Source organism: Hirundo rustica, chromosome 5, assembly GCF_015227805.2.
Source record: "Hirundo rustica isolate bHirRus1 chromosome 5, bHirRus1.pri.v3, whole genome shotgun sequence".
Lineage (NCBI taxonomy): Eukaryota > Metazoa > Chordata > Aves > Passeriformes > Hirundinidae > Hirundo > Hirundo rustica.
The window spans coordinates 59,441,278-59,461,154 of NC_053454.1; the positions used below are offsets into that span (position 1 = coordinate 59,441,278).

At 40.7% G+C, this 19,877-nt stretch overlaps 1 protein-coding gene across 11 annotated transcripts in view; it reads right to left on the bottom strand.

Annotated features, from left to right (window-relative positions):
* Positions 1-19,877, bottom strand: part of WDFY3 (WD repeat and FYVE domain containing 3) — a 154,081-nt gene that overhangs the window by 11,499 nt on the left and 122,705 nt on the right. For 9 of the 11 annotated variants that reach the window (XM_058420815.1, XM_040065491.2, XM_040065490.2 and 6 more), the window contains 22 exons: positions 19,518-19,617; positions 18,711-18,871; positions 17,939-18,168; positions 16,985-17,094; positions 15,950-16,132; positions 14,898-15,055; positions 13,976-14,053; positions 13,012-13,239; positions 12,144-12,197; positions 10,164-10,332; positions 9,840-10,003; positions 8,937-9,085; positions 8,558-8,678; positions 8,112-8,197; positions 7,758-7,838; positions 7,296-7,350; positions 6,830-6,949; positions 6,002-6,119; positions 4,800-4,906; positions 3,573-3,726; positions 1,924-2,015; positions 1,409-1,621 (listed from right to left, as the gene is read on the bottom strand). In XM_058420815.1, coding sequence (XP_058276798.1) covers positions 1,409-1,621; positions 1,924-2,015; positions 3,573-3,726; positions 4,800-4,906; positions 6,002-6,119; positions 6,830-6,949; positions 7,296-7,350; positions 7,758-7,838; positions 8,112-8,197; positions 8,558-8,678; positions 8,937-9,085; positions 9,840-10,003; positions 10,164-10,332; positions 12,144-12,197; positions 13,012-13,239; positions 13,976-14,053; positions 14,898-15,055; positions 15,950-16,132; positions 16,985-17,094; positions 17,939-18,168; positions 18,711-18,871; positions 19,518-19,617 — 2,931 coding nt within the window. The remainder of the gene's footprint in view (positions 1-1,408; positions 1,622-1,923; positions 2,016-3,572; positions 3,727-4,799; positions 4,907-6,001; positions 6,120-6,829; positions 6,950-7,295; positions 7,351-7,757; positions 7,839-8,111; positions 8,198-8,557; positions 8,679-8,936; positions 9,086-9,839; positions 10,004-10,163; positions 10,333-12,143; positions 12,198-13,011; positions 13,240-13,975; positions 14,054-14,897; positions 15,056-15,949; positions 16,133-16,984; positions 17,095-17,938; positions 18,169-18,710; positions 18,872-19,517; positions 19,618-19,877) is intronic. The other 2 variants (XM_040065488.2, XM_040065486.2) reach the window with 1 other exon arrangement.

The window sequence follows — 19,877 nt, forward strand, 5'->3', positions numbered from 1 at the left end:
TGCAATGTCTGGCATCACAGCTTTTTAAAATACAAACCCAAACTGCTGGGCACATTACTAGTGGAAGAGATGGGATAAAGAAGATGCACTTTACATCGTGCAGGAAAGGAGTGCAAAACGCACAGCAGCCGTGTCACAGCCTGCCACGGATCCCCCATGGAAAATAACAAGAGGGCAACAGCAAAACTCTACAGTTGCACAAAAATGTGCTCCAAGAGCACTCACCACCAACAAAGGCTTAAGGAAGTTTGGAGTTTCCCAGGTCTATCGCAGTCTATTTCTTCTAGCAAAGCATCATGCAATTCCTGGCAGGTTTCACCACAGGTTTGTACCTAACTGGCACCTGAAGATTCAGGCAGAGCTCTGCACTCAGCTGCAGTGCTCTCCTATTGCCCTGCCCTCTGCCCCAGAAACCTGTCTGTCCGTCTGGCTTTAGCTGGGCCACGTCTGATTATCATCACAACACAGGGATTGGTTATCACATAAGAGGAGAAAACCCACAGCCACTACATAATTAGATTATTGAGAGAGAGAAAGGAAGGGAAAGGAGAGAAGCCACAGATGAGCAGATCTTAACCTTCCTTCCAAGCAATGAGAGACAGCTCTAAGTGGGTTGCCACAGGAAATATCCTGTGGCTCTCCTAAAACATGTGCTGCGAGTTGAGTTTAGAGTTTCCAACATGTGCTTGAATTCCCAGCAAATTCCTGAAGGTATCTCTGGCTTCCACCAGATCTAGGATTGGAAATATTCACCAATGTCATTTAAGATTTTCACTGGACAGCAAAAAGGCTCCTAAGAAACACCCAATAAAAAATCCAAATCAAAACAACCAACACTGGGACTACTCCCCAAACCTGAACCCCCAGATTTAATATTACACTGTATTATTTAATGCAGTCCCTTGAAGAGAACACAATTTTAAAGCTGCACCAAAAACGGGTCTTTGTAACTCCTTAACTACAGCTGTCCTACAAGAGTGAATCACCCATGAGACTGGGGTAAAAAAAAGGAGCAGAAGTTACTATAGAAATTATTTCATTACAGGGTAACTTCAAATTCCTTAGCACTAGGAATTACTTTGAAGCTGCACTTTCACTCCTCCCCTATGACTTTGCAGCAGGAACACACTTCCCTCCTTTTTAATGATGACTATTGGAGTTGAGCCATAATTTACTATTTTAAGGATGTAAAGGGGGAAAAAAGGACATTCCTAATCTCACAAGCAAAGCCCAAAGTTGATCTCTGTGTAACTTATGATCGAAACATAAATGATTTCATATCACTGGAAGAATATTTAGGAAAAAAACACACCCAAGAAGTTTCACTCCTAAAACACCTTCCTGTTTTATACTAACACATTTCAATTTGAGTGTTAATTAGAAAATAAGATTTCTACAACGGGTATACCTGCTTTGGTATCTGTCCAAAGTTATTAATGAATCCTATGGTAGCTGTCTCTTTCAATGGATCATTGATGTTATATATGTCCACTTGTCCCTCGTAGAAGAGATGGTGAAAGACATTTACAGCTTCTACTGCAGCAGGACCTTGCTGTTTATAGCCAAAGATCAGGTCAATCCACTCATGCAGGTGAGCACTCACAAAGTCACATTCCAGAGCCTGAAATTCAGAAGGCATGCATTAAAAGGAGACAAATTGCTCCTTGGTTGAGTTTACTACACTTGCCACAAGGAAAAACATAGAACATGATTTGACACATTTTTGTCACATTTTGATAAAGCTTTTCACCGAAGCAAGTCTTGCCTCAAAGTACTCTGTAGCCAAAAAGGAAGGGGGAGGCAAACACTGGTTCTACAGACCTTGGCAACAATCAGACACCAACCCTGAACTCACAAACTGGCCTGTAACAGCGGAAAGTCCCAACAGACATTTTCTACTGCCACCATTAAAATTCAAATTACCTCCCGATGGACTCTGATGAACTCACGAGGATCTCCTTTTGCCCATGGAGGGAGTATTACATCACCGAGTTTAGTGCCATTTTGTTTACAACCTAAGCAAAAACAAAAAGAAGGAAAAAATTTAGACAGAAGCACTGAAACTGAACTACAACAGCAAATGCGGGAAAAAGAGTGGAAAAAAAAAATCAAACTCTCGTATCTTGTATATATAAAGGAAGTCACTTCAGCCTTTTCTTTTCTTTAAAATACTATCTCCACTTTAAATGTCTGGCAATAAAACACGAAAAATTCTGCCTCAATTGTTCATGTAAGATTGCTTTCAGAAGAAAGAATCCAAATACTCCTCACGAAGGCTTCTGAAGAGGAAAATGATGTTGTATCACTGAATGAAATTGTTTTACTCCTGAGAATAGCCTGTACTCCTGTGACATGTAGCCAAATTCTCATTTCCTAACAGTGCAGAGCTAACTGGTATCCCCCATAAGCTCCACGCCCAAGGATACTGGCAATTCCCCTGATGTGCCCATGGCCTGGGCACAGCACATTCACCCTGTCCTGGACAGTCCCCTTCCCACCGTGGACATTAAATGGTGGCATGCTGTAATCACCAAAAATGTATTTAGTGAAACTCCTCAGTTATATTCTTGTTCTGTCACTTGTCAAGAGAATTCCCCACTTCCTATTAACTCAGAGGAACACCAACAGATTTCCAACTTTACAGAGGCACACAAAAAATAAGTGCAATGCTCCAACAGAAACATTACTTGCGTCACCAAACTTCAAATCTTCCTTTCTTTTCACCTGGGAGGAAGGGGAGCAGGATTGCTACAAATTACCACAATCAGAAGTACCTCAGTGTTCGACAACTGTCCCTAAAAAAACTTTTTACTGTTGGTCCAAATGCTCAGTGAAGAGTTTGCAATGGTTACAGTCCAAAATTATCACACACAAAGATAATTGGACAAGAGTTCAACATTTTTTCATAATACCCACATTCTTCTGTGTAAAATATATCTGGGAGAGGTGTTGCAGGGTATTCTTTGCGTTTTGCCTTTTTTTATTTTTTTGGTAAGGTTGTGCTTCCAGTCTCTTAGAACAGATTTTGAATAAAGGCTTTGAGGCCATTAAAACCTATGATGTGATTAATCTTAATTATTGCTGTTAGATTCACAGCACAGAAGTCAGAATATAAGAGCTTAATGGCACTATTGAGAGTGACATATAATAAGTTACACACATCTCCAACAAACAGGTCTTCTACATGACTCCTGTTGAATAATCACTGTCACAATTCAAAAAACCTTTAGGAATATTTTCAAACAAAGTTCTAAAAGTAAAGATTTGTCAAACAGATTTTCAGAAGCTTAAAAAAATATATACAACAAAGATGGCGAACACCATCATGGAATAGGTTACACGGAGAAAAACGCAAAGCAGAGAAACTCCAAGTAAAATACGTTTATTTGCGCATTTGGAACTGGTAAAAACACCAAAATTGACAAAAATGCACCACTCCAAACAAAAATCCTATCAGGGACTCATCGGTTCTGCAATTCTCAGAAGGCACTTTGCATTTAACTGCTTCAAATCCACACTCATCGCTTGACAAGATATCTGTCCGGCGCCGCTATCAAGCTCTCGCTGCTTACCCAGGTCAAAATTGTTGGAATTGAGCAGGAACTCGGGGAGGTAGAAGAACTCTGGGATGAGCTCCTTGACGTCGGCCATGTTGTGCTTGGAGGCGGAGTACCAGGCTTCGCGCACGCTGTGGAACATGCGGTCGGCCAGGTCGAAGTGACCGCCCTGCCAGGAAGAGAGAGGAGCACGTCAGCGCCACAGCAGCCCCCAGCAGGGCAGCCCGTGCCAGCAGGGCAAATCAGAGCTGCCAAACGAAGGCACGAGAGCATGGCACTGAGACATAAACTTCAGAGAATTAAGGATTTTTAGAGCGGTTAAGATTTTAGTTAGAGATAAGCTTTGCTGAAATTAATTAAAGCAGATAGGTAGGCTTTGCTGAAATTAAAAGTTAGTAATTAACTAAGAGAAATTGGGTTTGGGATCACTCTTCCATATTAGAATAACTGATTGCTTGTCAACTTTGTTTGGTTAGCCGTGTTTATAATGAAGAATATTGAAACTGATGAATAGCTTTTAGGAACATAAGACAATTGTAGGCCTCCTCTGCCCAGAAACTCATTGAATGGTCATGAAGACATGAAGTGGGAGTCCTACCAAGGGTTCATTTATTACATTTGAATTGAAAAGGTAGAAAGGTCAGAGCGAGGAAGACTTCTTTACTTTCTCATTTTGGTGACCCCTCCCCATGAAAAGGACCACCGACCCATTTCAAAGAACAAACTACGCATGCTTAATAGCTTTTGAGCTAATTACCATACGAAGCAGGGAATGGGATGGACCAGGGTTATGAATATGCATTTGTGTTTTGGGTATTCAATACTTTTGTAAATAAAAGGACTCTGTAATCACCTGTAAATTGCGGTGTGAATTTGGGAGCTATCCCGCACACTGTCCGGCGCCATAATAAACGTACACTTTCTAATTTTAAACTGTTAGAGAGGTTTTGTCTGTCACAGTTGGGTATCGATACTAGATCAATACCCTGTTTTCTTTAACAAGTCAGCACATTTCCTTCTCTAACGCAACCCAGCTGCGTTGCTTTCGGGTACATATGACAGAAAATATAGCTATTGATATACAGAACTTGAAGAAAAGACCCATCTGGTGGATTTCAAGTCTAGTCTCTTTCAGAGAAACAGCAAAACATTTTTTTTTTTTTAATTTGATGAAAACAAAGCTGACTGATCTTATTTCCCAGTGATGGCTGAAACTTAAAATGAGGTGATGGAATTTTTTACCTGTAACCTTAAGAAAATCTGAGTAAACGGCTCCATCCGGACAAGATAGGAAGCCACGATCATGGCTGAGGAATAGTGGGTCCCATAGTGATAAGCTGGGGTTTCCCCTGCAGATTAAAATCATAAACATAGGAGAAAATAAAGTAGTTAGGTAACAGAATCAGTACTAATGGAAAAAGTATTTTAATTACTCTGTGGCCTTGGAATTTGTGATTTTCATTCTCAGATGCCTGAAAGCTTCATGTTTTTTCACTGGATTTTGGGCTGCAGTGGAGTAATCCTAATTCAACAGGGCTCTGCAAAGCAGTACTGAATGCTTACTCATTTTTTTAATTTTAACTAATTGAAACGCTGCAATGCAACTACAATGCTTTCTGCCAAAGAAACATTTTTAAAATGTTCTTCGTTTATTTTTGATCTTATTTTTAAAATCTTGGGCAGAAATATGTATCAGAACTGTTGCCCACAGATTTTGTACAGCTTTTACTTTCTTAATTTCCTGGCAAAACATCTGCATAAGCACACTTAGAAAATACTGATTTGTTTCTAGAAATGAATGTCTTTGCCACCTACTGCTGTTTGACACAGAACAGCATTGCAGTAGCTAAACAGGCCTCTATCTTTAAAAGCACACAAGAAAACTTGTCTTGCCAAATACAAAAGTTCTATCTTCAACAGATAAGGAAGCTCTCAAATCAGGAACAGGTAACTTAATTGCATCTCATTCTGAGGCTTTTTTAGCTAAGAAGCTGCTGTTTCCTTAGCCAAAAAAACATGCTTTAAGATTAGAAATGAAAAAGCTAGAAATACTGCTAACGCAGAAGCATTTGCATTCTTTGTACTACTAATTTTCATGCAGCAGCAATCAAACTGTATTAGCAGACACAGCCGGTTGTGTGCTTCAGGTGCCTGCCCATTCCAATCTTTAGATAACGTTAAACTCATCTAAATGTGCAATTGCTCTTTGTTTTTACCTATAAACAAAGCTGTCATTTGGATTTAAAACAACACAGAAAGAAAGCCGATGTCCATTTGTTCTAATTTACTCTTTGTTGGACAGTCACTAAAAAAACATGGTAAGAGTTCTGCACATCCGTATCCAGATCTGTTTACCCAAATTATAAAAAAAAAATCTGTGAGTCCCTCCCATGATGACAGGCACAAGTTCCTCTGCTCTTTCTGCAGGATGGATTATTACTTACCATTGGGATCCTCCCAATCCTTGTATCGCTTCTTGTACTGGGCTAACCTGTCCTCTGTTTGAGCTCCCATGGGCTTGGCCAGGTTTCTGAATGTTTTGGGATTTGTAAGATCCAGTTCCTTTAAAAATAAAACAGATGACAATTTTATAAAACCAAACCACATCCTTTCAACACTGGTGATTACCACAGTTAACACCACCTACCTCCTAAGGCTGTTATCCCTGCTTTCCACACACACAGCAAGTGCAATGTTATGCTTAAAACAGTCCTTCAGTCTGATCCAAGAGAGCCAGAGTGTTTTATTTTACATCACATCTGGGCTCTGCATATCTTTTGCCCTGCTCCTCTTATCCTGCCCCCAGTTCCCCTTATTTTTTTCACACATACTCAACAGGCCCCCTAGCAATGTTTTATGTAATGGTCTGGTTGGGGGCAATGGCTCTTGACAAAAGCATTAATAGGGTGTTTCACCTTTTCCAAAAGCAAATTCTTTCACTGGGGCCAGATTTCCCAGGAGCTCCCACCACAGTCTTGTGGATAAGGATGGTTTATCTGTGAGCTTAGCATACTTCAGGGTACTTAGTTTAAAGCTAATGCAGACATTTACAGGAACTGCTGCAAGACAGAGGGGCAAATGTCTCTTTGGGTCCCAGCCCTCGCCTGTGCACAGACCAACATCATCTGTAAAATCAGCACAGCCGAGATTCCCTAATACCCTCCCTGCTGGGAAGTGGGAGAAACAATATAGCAACCTCCAACTTATACAAGATTACTAAATGTGGGAAATGGATCTCACAACTAAGAAGGCTGACAAGACATTTTATTTACCTCTGAGTCGTAGTCTGCAAGGATCCAGGGAAACACAGGGTACTGCATGAGGTCATTATAGGATCTGCCAGCCAGAGTGTTTAAGTGCATCAGGTACTGGAAGTTACTGATTTCTCCTCTCTTAAGGAAGACAGACGACAGCACAGTAAAGTTTTCACTTTGCAACAATCAAATGCCAACCTGCCAGACTGCCGATGTGGAGCCCTCCCCAAACTTAGAAACTTCACTATTGCAATGCTCACTCTATTTTTACCACAGCCCTCCCCCCTGCATTTTCAACAGTAGAACCATTTCCTATTTGATGATGATTTCATGCAATACTAAAAATTAAATGCTGAGATATACATTCTTTAACAGCATGTTCCACCTGTTAGAATAGGAGGATGCAACTTACGTGATTATTTATGTATCATTACAAAATCTGGAATTTAATAGAAAAAAACTATTGCAACATTTCCATACTTACTTCCCATCTTTGAGTAACAGATTTTTCTCCCACTAAAGTGCTAAGCAAGCCAGACCTAGAGGGAAGAAGAAAGTGAATTTTTGGACTTTGTGGTAAGAGCTGGGTTACATCTTCACAAGACAACCCAAAATTTCAAGACTAAAAGTTACAAATTGCAACAATTAGAAGAACATGTCTCTGTTCCTTTTTGCTTTAGCAGTATCTTTTTTTAGAATTCTAAACACACACTGGAAAATTTATGCATGTTAATTATGCAATTCAGTGCAAGTGGTGGCTGATGAGTAAAATATTTTTAACAACTTGGATAACGCTGATGGCTTCAGCACTCCAATTCCTTTCAGAATGTATCTGCATACTGATAACGTTAATTCTGATACTCTGCCGATGATTCTGACATCAATGCAGGCATCATTTCTTGGAGACTGATGAGCCACAGAGGTTGTGAGGAACAGAAGCACCTACCCTTGCTCTACGCTGGTGTTTGGTCTCTGCCCAGACACCGACTCCGAGCTGTCGGTCAGAGATGGCACCACAGCCAAAAACCTGCAGCAGCATTTAAAAGGTTAGGATTAGTGTTTCTGTCCTCGGGATGTCATCTCCTGAGAAGCAGCATGCATTTAGTACAGTTACAGACTTCCTTTTGCGCAGCTGCACAGCATCTCCAACAAAATCCCAGGAGCCTCTTCTCACTGAAGGCATGCAGTGCCTTCTAGTGGCCCTTTCCTGCAGCAGTAAGGTGCTAGCAGGCACCAAAAACGCCTCCAGACAGGTATTTGCAAACATTCATGTTAAATGTTCTAATTTATTTCACAATACCTTTGATAAACTTTGTTTCTAACCCCTTTCTGGAAAGCTAGAAGATAGTTCCGTCCATCTCCTGAGAAAACTTCGATTGCAATTGGCTGAAAACAAAGAGGACAAACCCATGTCAACACTAACTTATTTTCTCATCACTTCTGAAGGTCAGACACAGACCAGTTTAGTCATGCTACAGGTGGCACCAAATTATGGTGAAGCAGACTTTGCTTAGTACAACCAAATGTTTTATTTTTGGATCACTGACACTGACTAACAGTCCCAATAAACTAAACCTGGGGAAGTTCCAACAAGGATGCCCAACCTAAACGCTTCACTTTCAACACAGTCAATAGCTTCACTTTCCAAATACTCAACAGTTATGTATTGTTTTTAATTTTTAAAAATTACATCATCAAAACACTCCCAGTATGCCTACCCCTATCCAAATATGGTGTCCAAGTTACCTGCAAAAGGTATCTCCTTTTATGCACCTCCTTGATATCTTCATATGCAAAAATGCTGCAAGTTCTTTTGAGCTGACTTGGACCTTGCCTTGCTCCCCTAGGTATGATTGGCTCATGCATCCTGTGAAGGAACATGAACAGGCAAGAGAGAAGTGATTAAAAAGAAGAGAAATTAAAACAATTATCCAATTAATTCATGAGAGTCAAGTTACAGAAACAGCTGATTTTCACAATATACCGTACACCATACTACAAAATGCTCAGCACCCGAGGCCTTCCTGCATCTTACATTCTCTTGGAGTTGACTCTCCAAAAACCTCATTGACTACTTCTCATTCAGCTTGTGAGGATCAAGGAAACCCTCTCTGAATGTGCTCACTTTGGAGGCAGTGTCTCGATGTCCCGTATCTCCCTGGTGGCTGTCATGGTGAACCCATCGATGACGTAGAAGTGCTCTTTCCCAAAGAGGAGCAGCCCCTCGCTGGTGTCCAGGCCCTGAACCCGAGCGCAGCGGTACATGTGCTGGATCTGTGAGGAAAAGCAGGTGCTTAGGGAAAGCAGGCTAAGGAGCACAGGCTCAGACCACTGCTCTGTTAGAACAAGTCCCAGAGACTGCTTTAGCACTTGCATCGCATAAAGCAAAAGTCTTATCAGCCTCTCCTTTAATCAGACCTAATATCAGTGACTAGTAACTGGGGAGGAGATTGGATAAAGCCTCACTGGTATGATAGAAATGTATCTATTTACCAGTTTATCCACTTGCACTACGCTGACTGAACATATTTTAGAACCTGCAGCCTACTCAGCCATGAACACAATGGTATTTAATGGTAGATTTCAGATGGACAAAGTCTGAAATACCAAATACGTAGCATGGTAAATCAACACTGATCTTGGGGGTAAAATACTACTTTTCAAGGTTTCCCCTTCTAATGAAGGCAACCATTAATCAGGAACAGTGTGCCAAGTTCAGCACTTATATTTTCGGTGCTGATTTTCTATTCCGATCATTAGGTTGACAGGACAATAAACCAAGTATGGGATATCTGGATAGCCCATAGCCTCCACTTCAGGACAGGCAAATCTTCCCTTGCAGGCAGAAGGTTAAAAAAGAAGTTTCCAGTACAGCATTTTCAGGGTCAGGCACACAATACATTTTAAGGAAGAAGCTGATGAAATACAGAGATCAAGGAAGACATATAAGACACTTATTCATGTTTAGGAGACATGATGAAGAAATCCCAATGCATTAAGTTCTTAGTGTGTTTGAAATACACAGTACCTTCTCTCCTTCTTCAAGAAGTCGAAGCAAAGTTGTATTGTCAGTCTTCTCCTCTTCATCAATTGAACTCCCCTCAACGATTTGATCCTGTGACTGGTCCTGGTTCTCATCATCTCCTCCATCAGGAGCAGAGCGAGATCGTTTCAGGGGGGGCTTCACCAGGCCTGGAAAAGAACAAAGACAAATCATAAAAAATTAACTCCACACACCCTATAATCCTTCAAATTACCGACCCAATGCAAAGCGAGAAAAACAAGAGTCCTGCAGGACTCACGCCTGCCTTCGTGCAAACGCACGAGGAGGTGACAAAGCAAACCATCTAACCTTTGACTCTTGCAATAGTGTCCTCCCCGTGCTCTGGCTCCTGCTGAGTGGTTTCCCCCACCGTGTTCTCCTCTATGGCGTCCTGGAACACCGCGGGGTTTCCGGAAGCCAGGCGCATGTAGTACTCCTTGCTGTCGTAACTGATGGCTCTCCGGTAGCGAGCAGGTTTCTTGGGAATAATGGAAGAAATGGCTTGGTCAGCCAGCTCCTCACTCAGCCCCTCAGTGAAGGTGTTTCAGGAACAGGGTGTGCAGCACAGTGCATGCCCCTCGAGCGTTTTGTGCGTGCTCATACACCGACACAGACGGGAACAGAGATTCTTCAGGAGAGCTGATGTGTTGGCTGATTTGCAAGGAGCTATAGAGCCACTCAAGAAATAATGGGGTTGCAGAAAAGCCTGCAGATAAACTACAACATGGGGAGTAAGTGTAGACAGTATGTTATGAATTGTCATAAAAGGCTGGGATTCTTGTGCTTAAGGCTGATCGCTCAGAAGGCCATCTCATCATCTTTTTACTCCTTACCAATATATGCAGTTTATTTGTCAGCCAGCTGACTTCTTTGTTAGGCAGTAATTTCAATTAAAAGATTACCTCAAGAAGATACAGTGATGTGGAAGCTGGTATGAACTAAGCACTCAGGGATTTACTTTAAAACTCAAAAATTCTTCATTAATTCAGTTGCCCCTTTTTTAGTAAAGCTTCCTATGGCATATGGCAGGAGACTGGCATGAGAATATTCATGTACCTGAAGTAATTCTTTGAGCATTCTTTGTACCTCTGTGTGGTGGTTTTGGTCTTTTTTTTTTTTTTGGGGGGGGGGGGGGTGCGGTTTGCTTTTTGAGAATTTTTTGTTTTGGGTAGGGGTTTTTTGTGTGTGTGGTGTTTCCTTCCTCTTTGTCTGTCTCAGCCCCCATGACAGGGTAATTCTTACGTCCCTCACTTAATTAAGGAAGCAACGTTCAGAATAGAAATCAAACTAACTTGATCACAAGTTGATGCTCGGAATGATAAAGATACTAAGATCAGCAATACAGAAATTGATTATTCAGGTCAAATTGGCTGCCCCCAAAAATCAAAAATTCAAGACACTGTAATTTCATTGGCTCTTTTATGTTTAACCAAGTCTTCACTCCTTATCAGCACAAAATTTCCACTTAAACGATGCTTAGAACATTTGTGGAAATACCTTATTGTATAACCTACAAAGAGAAATCCTTTATAGCACTGCTAAGGTGAAAAAAGGAAAACAGTAACAATTTATATTAGATATTCTGTATAATAGAATTACTTGCATTTATATGAATTAGTTTATTGTTGAAGGTAATTCAAAATGAGTGAATGCACATTACACACTGTACTTAGTGATGGGCAAGACTGCAACTCTAACAGAGAAAGGCATAATACTGAAATGCTTGCAGAGAAGCAACTTCTGTCTGCTTTTTCCAAGACAGGATTCATATTTTCTAAGCAAATGTGTGCATTTTATTAATAGCAAAATGGAGAAGAGTCAGCTGAGACGAAATTAATACGGGCTTTAACAAAAGTCGGGCTTTTAAAACCCTTTATGGCCAAAAAGGAGAAAAATCACTCCTCAGATCTTCTCTTAGAAGGAAACTCTTTCCCTGTAAGTGCTTCCAAGTGATGTGTTGCCCATTACTAAACGTGTTCCACTGACCAATAGTTTCAGGTCCCAAAGCCACAACACTCCACACAGTGAGAACAGTGGTAGCACAGCCCAACACAGCCTGTTAGTGTGCAGCAAAGGAGGGAAGGTCTACAGAAAGTTTTATTAGGTGAAGGTCGAGGACAGCACAGTAACACCTTCTAATGTGATTACCGGAAAAACCCTTCGGTCTGGAATTATTTATTGAAAGAGCAAGTTGAAAGCCAAATGGAGAAGCCTTGTTAAGACTGCCTAACATGCAGGAGAAGTCGTATTTATTTTACATTCTTTCGGTCAGTGTACTTGTTGCTTTACCTTTTGAGGAATGGTATCATCAGATGTCTCAGGAAGTCTGCTTGAGAAGTCAGACTGGAAACAGGGCATCAATTACATAAGCATCAGAGAAAGAACACTTTTGAGAAGAATCTGTGATGACATGTTCTCTACTTCATGAGAATTAGACTGTCACTACAGCTACTGTGTGTCAGACCGCAAGCAGGCAAAAATAATAGTTTCAAATTGACTGATTTCTATGTTGTCTCTGGTTTTTTAAAGCACTTTGACACTCAGGCATAATTTGAGGGGAAAAAAATCCTGCATGCCTACACGCATGCCTAAAAAGACATAATAAAGACTGCTTCATTTATTGAAAACAGTGTTCCAAAATTAACAGGAACTAACTGCTAAGCTTTCAAAGGCCACACACATTTCTGCTACACAGCCCACCTTTGTCATCATGGATTGATGATAGCACATTTCCCAAGTGCAGCCAAACCAAGGCCTGTAGCCTTTTTTTTTTTTTAACAGATCACTGTTTTCCACATTATCTAGATTAGGGCCAAGAACCCAGACTGAACCTCACACAGTTATGGTACTTTCAGCCTCAGGAGGTTCGTGAAGATGCCTGTGCTATTTGCTGGCAGGATCACTCAGCACCCCTCACCTTATGTTGCAATCTCTTCAAGTTTGCTTGGTTTTGAGCCAAGTGATTCAGACCCTTCCCTAAATACATCACGAGGAACAACTGGACTTTACCAACCATTTAGGAACACGCAGACAGAATACCAGGACGTGCCAATAGAGTAAAATACATTTCTTAAGAAAAAAAAAACTATCAAAAAACCCCCCAAACATTTTTGCAACAGGGCCTACAACGACCCATCCCAAACTCCTGAACGCTTACCAGCAAGTTTGTTTCCTGCTCAGCCTCGGGCATGTAGGGATACTGAGTATAAAACATGTCATTGCGCACCATCTTCTTCCTCATCCTGCAGGGCCCCTCGGTCATCTCCAGCATCCACTTGTCCAGGTGGGAGCCGATGGGGGGCCCCCAGAGCCCTCGCTCCCGCAGCAGCTCGTACTCGATTTGCGACCACTCCTCCGTCACGTATTTCAGCGCGTTCTGCTGACGCTGGACACAAGGACGCGTGTAAACGCACGGAATTTGAAAAATGATTTTAAGAATGTAGCCAGAAATTGTTTTGGAGGACTTCCCATTCTTATTTGCACGGGAGGGAGAAGTTTAATGAAGCCAAGTTTGGTGGGTTTTTTGTTTTTTTTACAAATTGCTTTGAATGACCTGTTTCTCTCAGAAGTTATTTCTTAAGATTTATAGCACGTAGCTCAGCAACCAGTTTGAACCGAACGTCTTTGGGAACAGACGCCACAGGGTGGAACAATTTCATTCTGGAAGGCACAGATCAGCCACTTTCTATCACTGCATGATACCATAACATTTTCTTTGTGTTACTATGAAAGTAGCATTTAGACACAATGCTTCTCCACATTTCCTCTTAGCTTTTCTACAATGCTTTAGGAAGACAGTGTATTTCTAGTCTCTCTCTCTTTTTGTTCCCCGTTTTGGTTTTTTTTTTACACTTCTAAGGAATTTAATTTCCTTAAAAAAAAAAATCAGATTTAACATGTGATATTGCTACAAGAGTTTCATCTAGAACCAGATCAAAAAGAGTCTCCCCATTTGTTTATTTGATCGTATCTAAAAACCCCGTAAAAATAACAACTGTATGTACATATCCAAGCATTTCACTTATGACAATATTTCACAAGCCTCATACTGAGAAATGGCATTGGTATAACCTAACAGGTCCAACTATCAGTGTCAGGGTATTAACACAAGCCATCCATACCTCCTGGTATTCTTTATACTGCATATCAACCAGGTCCCGAACCACTGCAATGTGAGTAAACATCCACTGGGAAATTTCCTGAGAAAAAACAAGGTGACAGACAGAACAACACTTCATAAACAAGAGTCTGTTTGAATGAAAAGCCTATGAATATATCACCTTGCTAAACTTGCTCACAAAGAAAAATTCTTTAAAAAAAACTTTTGGAACATTCCCAAACAGCCAAAGATTGGCACTGAGAAAGACTTTTCCCTTCTTCCTTTTAAGTAATATTTTGTGGATGGTGCCTAGTTTGCTGGAAATCCTCAAGACACCCATCCCTCCTCACTTTGTCCCATGGTATCTCTGTTTTCACTTATTGCTTCCTCTCCTGGCATAACCAGGAACAGTTTCTGTCAGTTCTGTTTAAGTTCTTCCCTTTCCCTTTCACTGTATGCCTGCTCACCAGGAAAAAGACTGAGAGCACTGAGAATTTCTCAAAGCCACTGACTAATTTTCAGCTCATAAACGGCACTAGCAACATATTTTTCCACAAAACTTTCAAACCCCTCTTTCCATCTTGAGGGCAGGATGGGAGAAAGGACCAACATCTGCATCACAGCTTCCATTTCAGTGCAGTATTGCAAACTGAAATTAGGACCCAGACTATCACAGTCACGAACGAGAAGCAGCTGAGCAGTCTCACCAAAAATGAAGGGTTAACTCTTGGCTTAATGTTATAGATATGCAGATGGATCTACTAAACTGGGATACACAGAAGCAAGAAGCCCAGTCTGGATAGTCAAAAAAAGGGAAAGAAAAACCAAGCACAAGATCATACTTCGCACTCTGCAAGATTCCTCACCTTGGGATATTTACCAAAAATCCTGAACATATACTTTGGTGGATTTTAGAGTGCAGGTTATTACTTGACAGAAATTACCTGTGTAGAGAGGTTGTGTTTACTCAGCCCACTCTCCTTACGGTTTCTCCTGGAACCCGTCAGTTTGGAGAGGCCAAATCCACTGCTGACTCGTGAAAGTTTGGACTGTGTGGTTGGAACCAAAGCCTCTCCTCTACTGATGCATTTTTTCTCATGAGCTGAAAAACAAAGTGTTGGGAGCACTTTATAGAGTTTTTGTTTTTCTTTTCCCCTCCCCCTATATCCTTGGTTTTTTTTAGATAGAATGACGTTTTCTGTTACTTAAAGGAAGTGTAGCTCTACTCAAACTATTTCTGCAAATATACTGGCCATCAGGGAGATACTGGAAACCTGAGCCAACATCAACCAGGAACACACAGAAATACAGAGACTACAAAAATAAGTATTTCAGGTTTCCAAATATGCTTTCTGTACATCCAGGTTCACCTCAATTATTTCAGAACTGTCAAACCATCAAATGAGTCACATCTATGGAATTTCTGCTATCTAAACTCCTGCTGATTCAGTCAAGCGTCAGTTGATCTTTATTACATGGATGCAGAGCTGACTTGCCCACCAGGATTGCCAGGTCCTTTTCCTGCAGAACTGCTTCCCATGCTCAACGGATTTCCCAGCCAAGAATTAGTCATAGCATCGCTGCTGCTAGAGAAGGACTGCTCAGCCACGCATTTCCCACCTCATCACCAGACCAAGAGTTTGCAGGCTGCACCCAGACATGCTCAAGAGGATTCCCCTCACTGCCTGGCACATCTACTCCTGGGAACGTTAACAGAGGTGACCCCAATGCAAGGGTTCATGGGGAGGAGCTCAATGCCTCTCCCACTATAATCCACAAAATGCTCTTTGCTGACTCACAGAGGGCCCTGTGCACTGGAGTGTAAGAATATCCTGTTCATGGTCCAGTTTCTGAAGGATTCTATGTTACACAGTGCCAGTTTATAGAGAATTTACAGCTACAAAACAGTTACGCTTGTATTAAAGCATCTAGTGCATACAGCTCATTCTGAGGAAATCCACCCTTTAGGACAGACAAATCCTCAGTCAGGACTTACCCAAATGATTTTGCCAACACTTTAAACTCGCTTCCTCAATGAAAGGTCTGGCAACAGTTATATCCACTTGGCCACGATCATTGACAGGCAGTGTCACTTTGAAAACTTCTTCCAAAACCTGTTTTTTACTGTGGATCAGCTCTGTCCACACTCTGTTTATGGCTTTTAAAAGAAGCTGGCGACCTGTGTAAGTACAAGATCACAAACAGAAAGCTCTCTACAGTGCTTGTAGGATTGGTATTTTACAGTAGAGAAATGAATAATTTCTGTGATTACAGTGTAGTTTCTCCCCCCTTGCATGATGTGTGAAATGCCTTTGGCCAGAGTGCCTTTTCTTGCCATCATGTATGCTATCAGAAAGCATCTAACAATTAATTTTGGCAGTTTTTTTTCTCTGTGAATTTGAAACACTGGCTCTGATTAGTTGTGACTCATCTCCCACACCCATTTGTTACCAAAATGAGATCGAAAAAACCTCATAGGAGTCTGTGTCTATAAATATATACATAATTCTATACATACATTATGCTTCAGCATTTTTACATCGAATGTATACCTAAGTACCTGCACAAATATTAAATACATATATTTAAGATTCACTGAATACTTCCTTCACAGCTAGTTCATAAATTTCCTTTGAGTGGAAGATTGTAAGCATGCCACAAAATAGTAATTGTACAGGTTATACCATATATTTCTTATCTTAAAATGAACCACTTCTATCACATTTAAAACAGCACATATAAAAACGTATTTCTAATTCTGGAGCATGTCCAGGAAACAATGAAGAGCTCTTGCTATTTGAACAAAACAGTAATTTATCCTCAATGTGTCTATCTTGGTATTTCCAAGAGTCTTTTTCCCTATTTTTAATGTATTTTTATACACACACAGCCGCCACACCCCTCCAGAGAGTAACTGGGTAACACACACATACCACAGCCCCCTGCCCCGAGTCACTGGGGTAAAAGATTAGTGATGACAATACAGAAGTGGCATTATGGGACATCTGTGGCTCTGTCATTGTCAGATTACCTTCACTGACATCTTGACTGTAGACTCCATCTGGTTCTATATCAGAAGGGATCATAATGTGCCAAGTTGTCATCCTGGCTTCTGCTTCCAATCCAAACCCATCAACATTGCTACAAACACACGGTGGGTGAACAACCATCAGAATAAAAAGACACAAAACCCCAAGCCAAGATAAAGCATTTGATTGTGTATCGGAGTCACAAAGATTGATACACACTACTACAGCAAAGCATCTTCACTTCTGTCCATTGGAGTTCTGACAAGCTGAACTGAAGGTTTATGAAAAGATGATGTGCCACAGATACTGGTGTCACTAGAGAAAGATGGTGATATTTGAAGAAACACAAAACAGATGAGGCCAGAAATGAAGAACACTGGGGTTTGCTGACTGTTGCTAAATGTCTTTGGATGAAACACAAGTTGTTCATCTTCTTGGAAAGAAGAAATGAAAATGCCAGGGCTGGCATTTGCAGCAATGCAGGAAAGTGGGTGTCTACAGCACTTGTCATGGACACCAGATTTAATGCATGACTGGCCTTACACAATGCTATACAGAAGAAATACCAAGATATTGAACTTGTATGAAATGATTCAACAAACAATAAATCCAGTGACAGAACCTCTGACTTTTAATTACCTGGCACCAGTGTTTCCTTCTATCTATAAAACATTTCGATTTATAAAAGGTTACCAGCAAAATAGTTGGATAAACATATTTGTCAGTATTTAAAATACCTCTGCAAAAAGAGGTAAAAATGTTCTCTATTTCCAGGATCTTCAAACCTAATTTTGTCTCAAAATGAATCTCTTAAGCTTGCCTGCAATTCACTGGCTGGAAAATTATAAACAGTCCTCCAAAAGTTGCTGACTTATTTGCAAGGTGAGTAAAAAAAGAAGTCATTTTAGTACTTCCTAGCCCTGATTCTGGAATGCACTTCTGGCTAAGCTATTTACCTTCCCACGTGCAGATTAATCAAGCAGTGAGCTAGGCAGCTGATGAACTCCTGATCATGATTTCCAGGTCCCAAAATTAGGTTTCTGTTCACAGTAAGGACCCTTAGGGAATCCAGGAGAGCCACTTGCTGAGGAACAGTTTTGTGTGCTCTTGAGAACTGATACAGGATGGTTCTGTTCAGGCAGTGATAAATGGCATCCAGCGAGAGTCCCTGAGATCTTCTTTTTGACTGATGGGAAGTAAAAAAACATGATCAGAAGTTGCAGCAACTCATTTTACAGGCACACAATCCCCTCTTGAACTGACCCAAGCCCGTTTTCCAAAATTGGCATTTTACTGTAAGTGTCAATTCCATCAATTTCAAGAACTGAAATGACATTAAGGAAACACTTAGAATTTTAACATCTATAAAGATGCTGCTGATTTCTAACAGTAAGTCTTCTTACAATCTCCAACAGAAGTGTGTGAGGGAGCTTCCCAAAAATATCAAGGTAAATTTAGGGAGCGTCTCAAAATTCATGAGAGACATATTTCATTGTTTATTTTGGGGGATTTCTAGAAAATAATGTGATCTGAGAGCAGTTCTTACTCAATTGCTCTCCACAGAAAGACGTGCTAAGAAAGAGAGAGTGAGCCTGAGAAAGAAAAGCATATTTCTGTGCTGACCCAAACATGTATCACTAGCAGACTGTTTCGTGACATCACTCCATGCATTTCAACACAACCTGCAAAAATGGATTTTCAGGCAGGGTAAAACAACAGCCCTGTTACCTGTGCAATGAGCTGGATTATGAAGTCCACAAGAAGCTTGGATTCTTTGTTGAACATGCCCTGCCAAAGCTTATCTACCACACGCTGTGTAAAATAAAACACATTGTTCACCAGCACTTGGTAGCTTCCTCCACTCGTTATAGGCAGAGATGCATCTTCACCTAGGTAACAAAAAACCCCAAAGTTTTCTGCATTTATCAAAAAAACCCCACCTGCATAAATACATTCACATTAGTTTATGCTTTCTAGACTTCCATAAAAGAAAAAGATTCAGTCAATGAAAGCTAAAATCTCATGGCTTCCCTACAGTAGGACTTTCCCTTTGATGTAAGCAACCATGGTTCTGGACTTTTATCTTTTAAAAAATTATTCTGGATTTTTAAAACATGATTCTGCGTTTATTTTATTAATGCACTGCACCCACAGGAAGACAAATTACTGCTGTGGCAAGAAATGGTGAGCCTTACAAGCAAGTTTGAACAGAAATGCATCCAGCCCCTCATGACACCTGGGATGGAGGCAGAGCAGCCCAAGAGCTTCTGGAAATTCCAGCAAGCCACCATGAAATGTGCCTGGGCCCCCTTAGCCATGTAGTTTTTGTAAATAAACTATGCTGCAGCTTTGGCACAATCAAGGTAGGGAGGGAACATGCAAGCACATCAACACCATTTACACACCAAAGGAAAGGAAAGGGCAGCAGAAAAAAATTATGATCGAGTTGCAACAAAACAGAATACCAAAAAAAGTCACAGCATCAAAACCTGGGGTCCAAATCAATAGACTGATTACTAAACTTTGCTATATTACCCAATAAAACATCAGCTGCAAGTAGGTGGTCCATCACTCCATCCAAAACATATGTCTGAAACTCTTTCTGCTGCGTTCGTGTTGATCTTTCAGGAGAAGCCTAAAAAAGATATTAAAATAATATTAAGATAATTAATTATCTCTGAGCAAAAAAGGGAGAGGGAGGGTGTTCTAGGTGATTTCCTTTTCTCTAAGCTCCATTGAACTACTTTTTTTTTCCTCTTATCATTCTGTCTCAAGTATAAAGTCTTTGCTTTATCAAAAAAATTAAGCATGCACATCGAGCATACACTGGGTGCATGCAGTCTTGTAGAGTAGGCATTATTCCTGTTTAAATCCAGGAAATTTATCTTCTGCCAT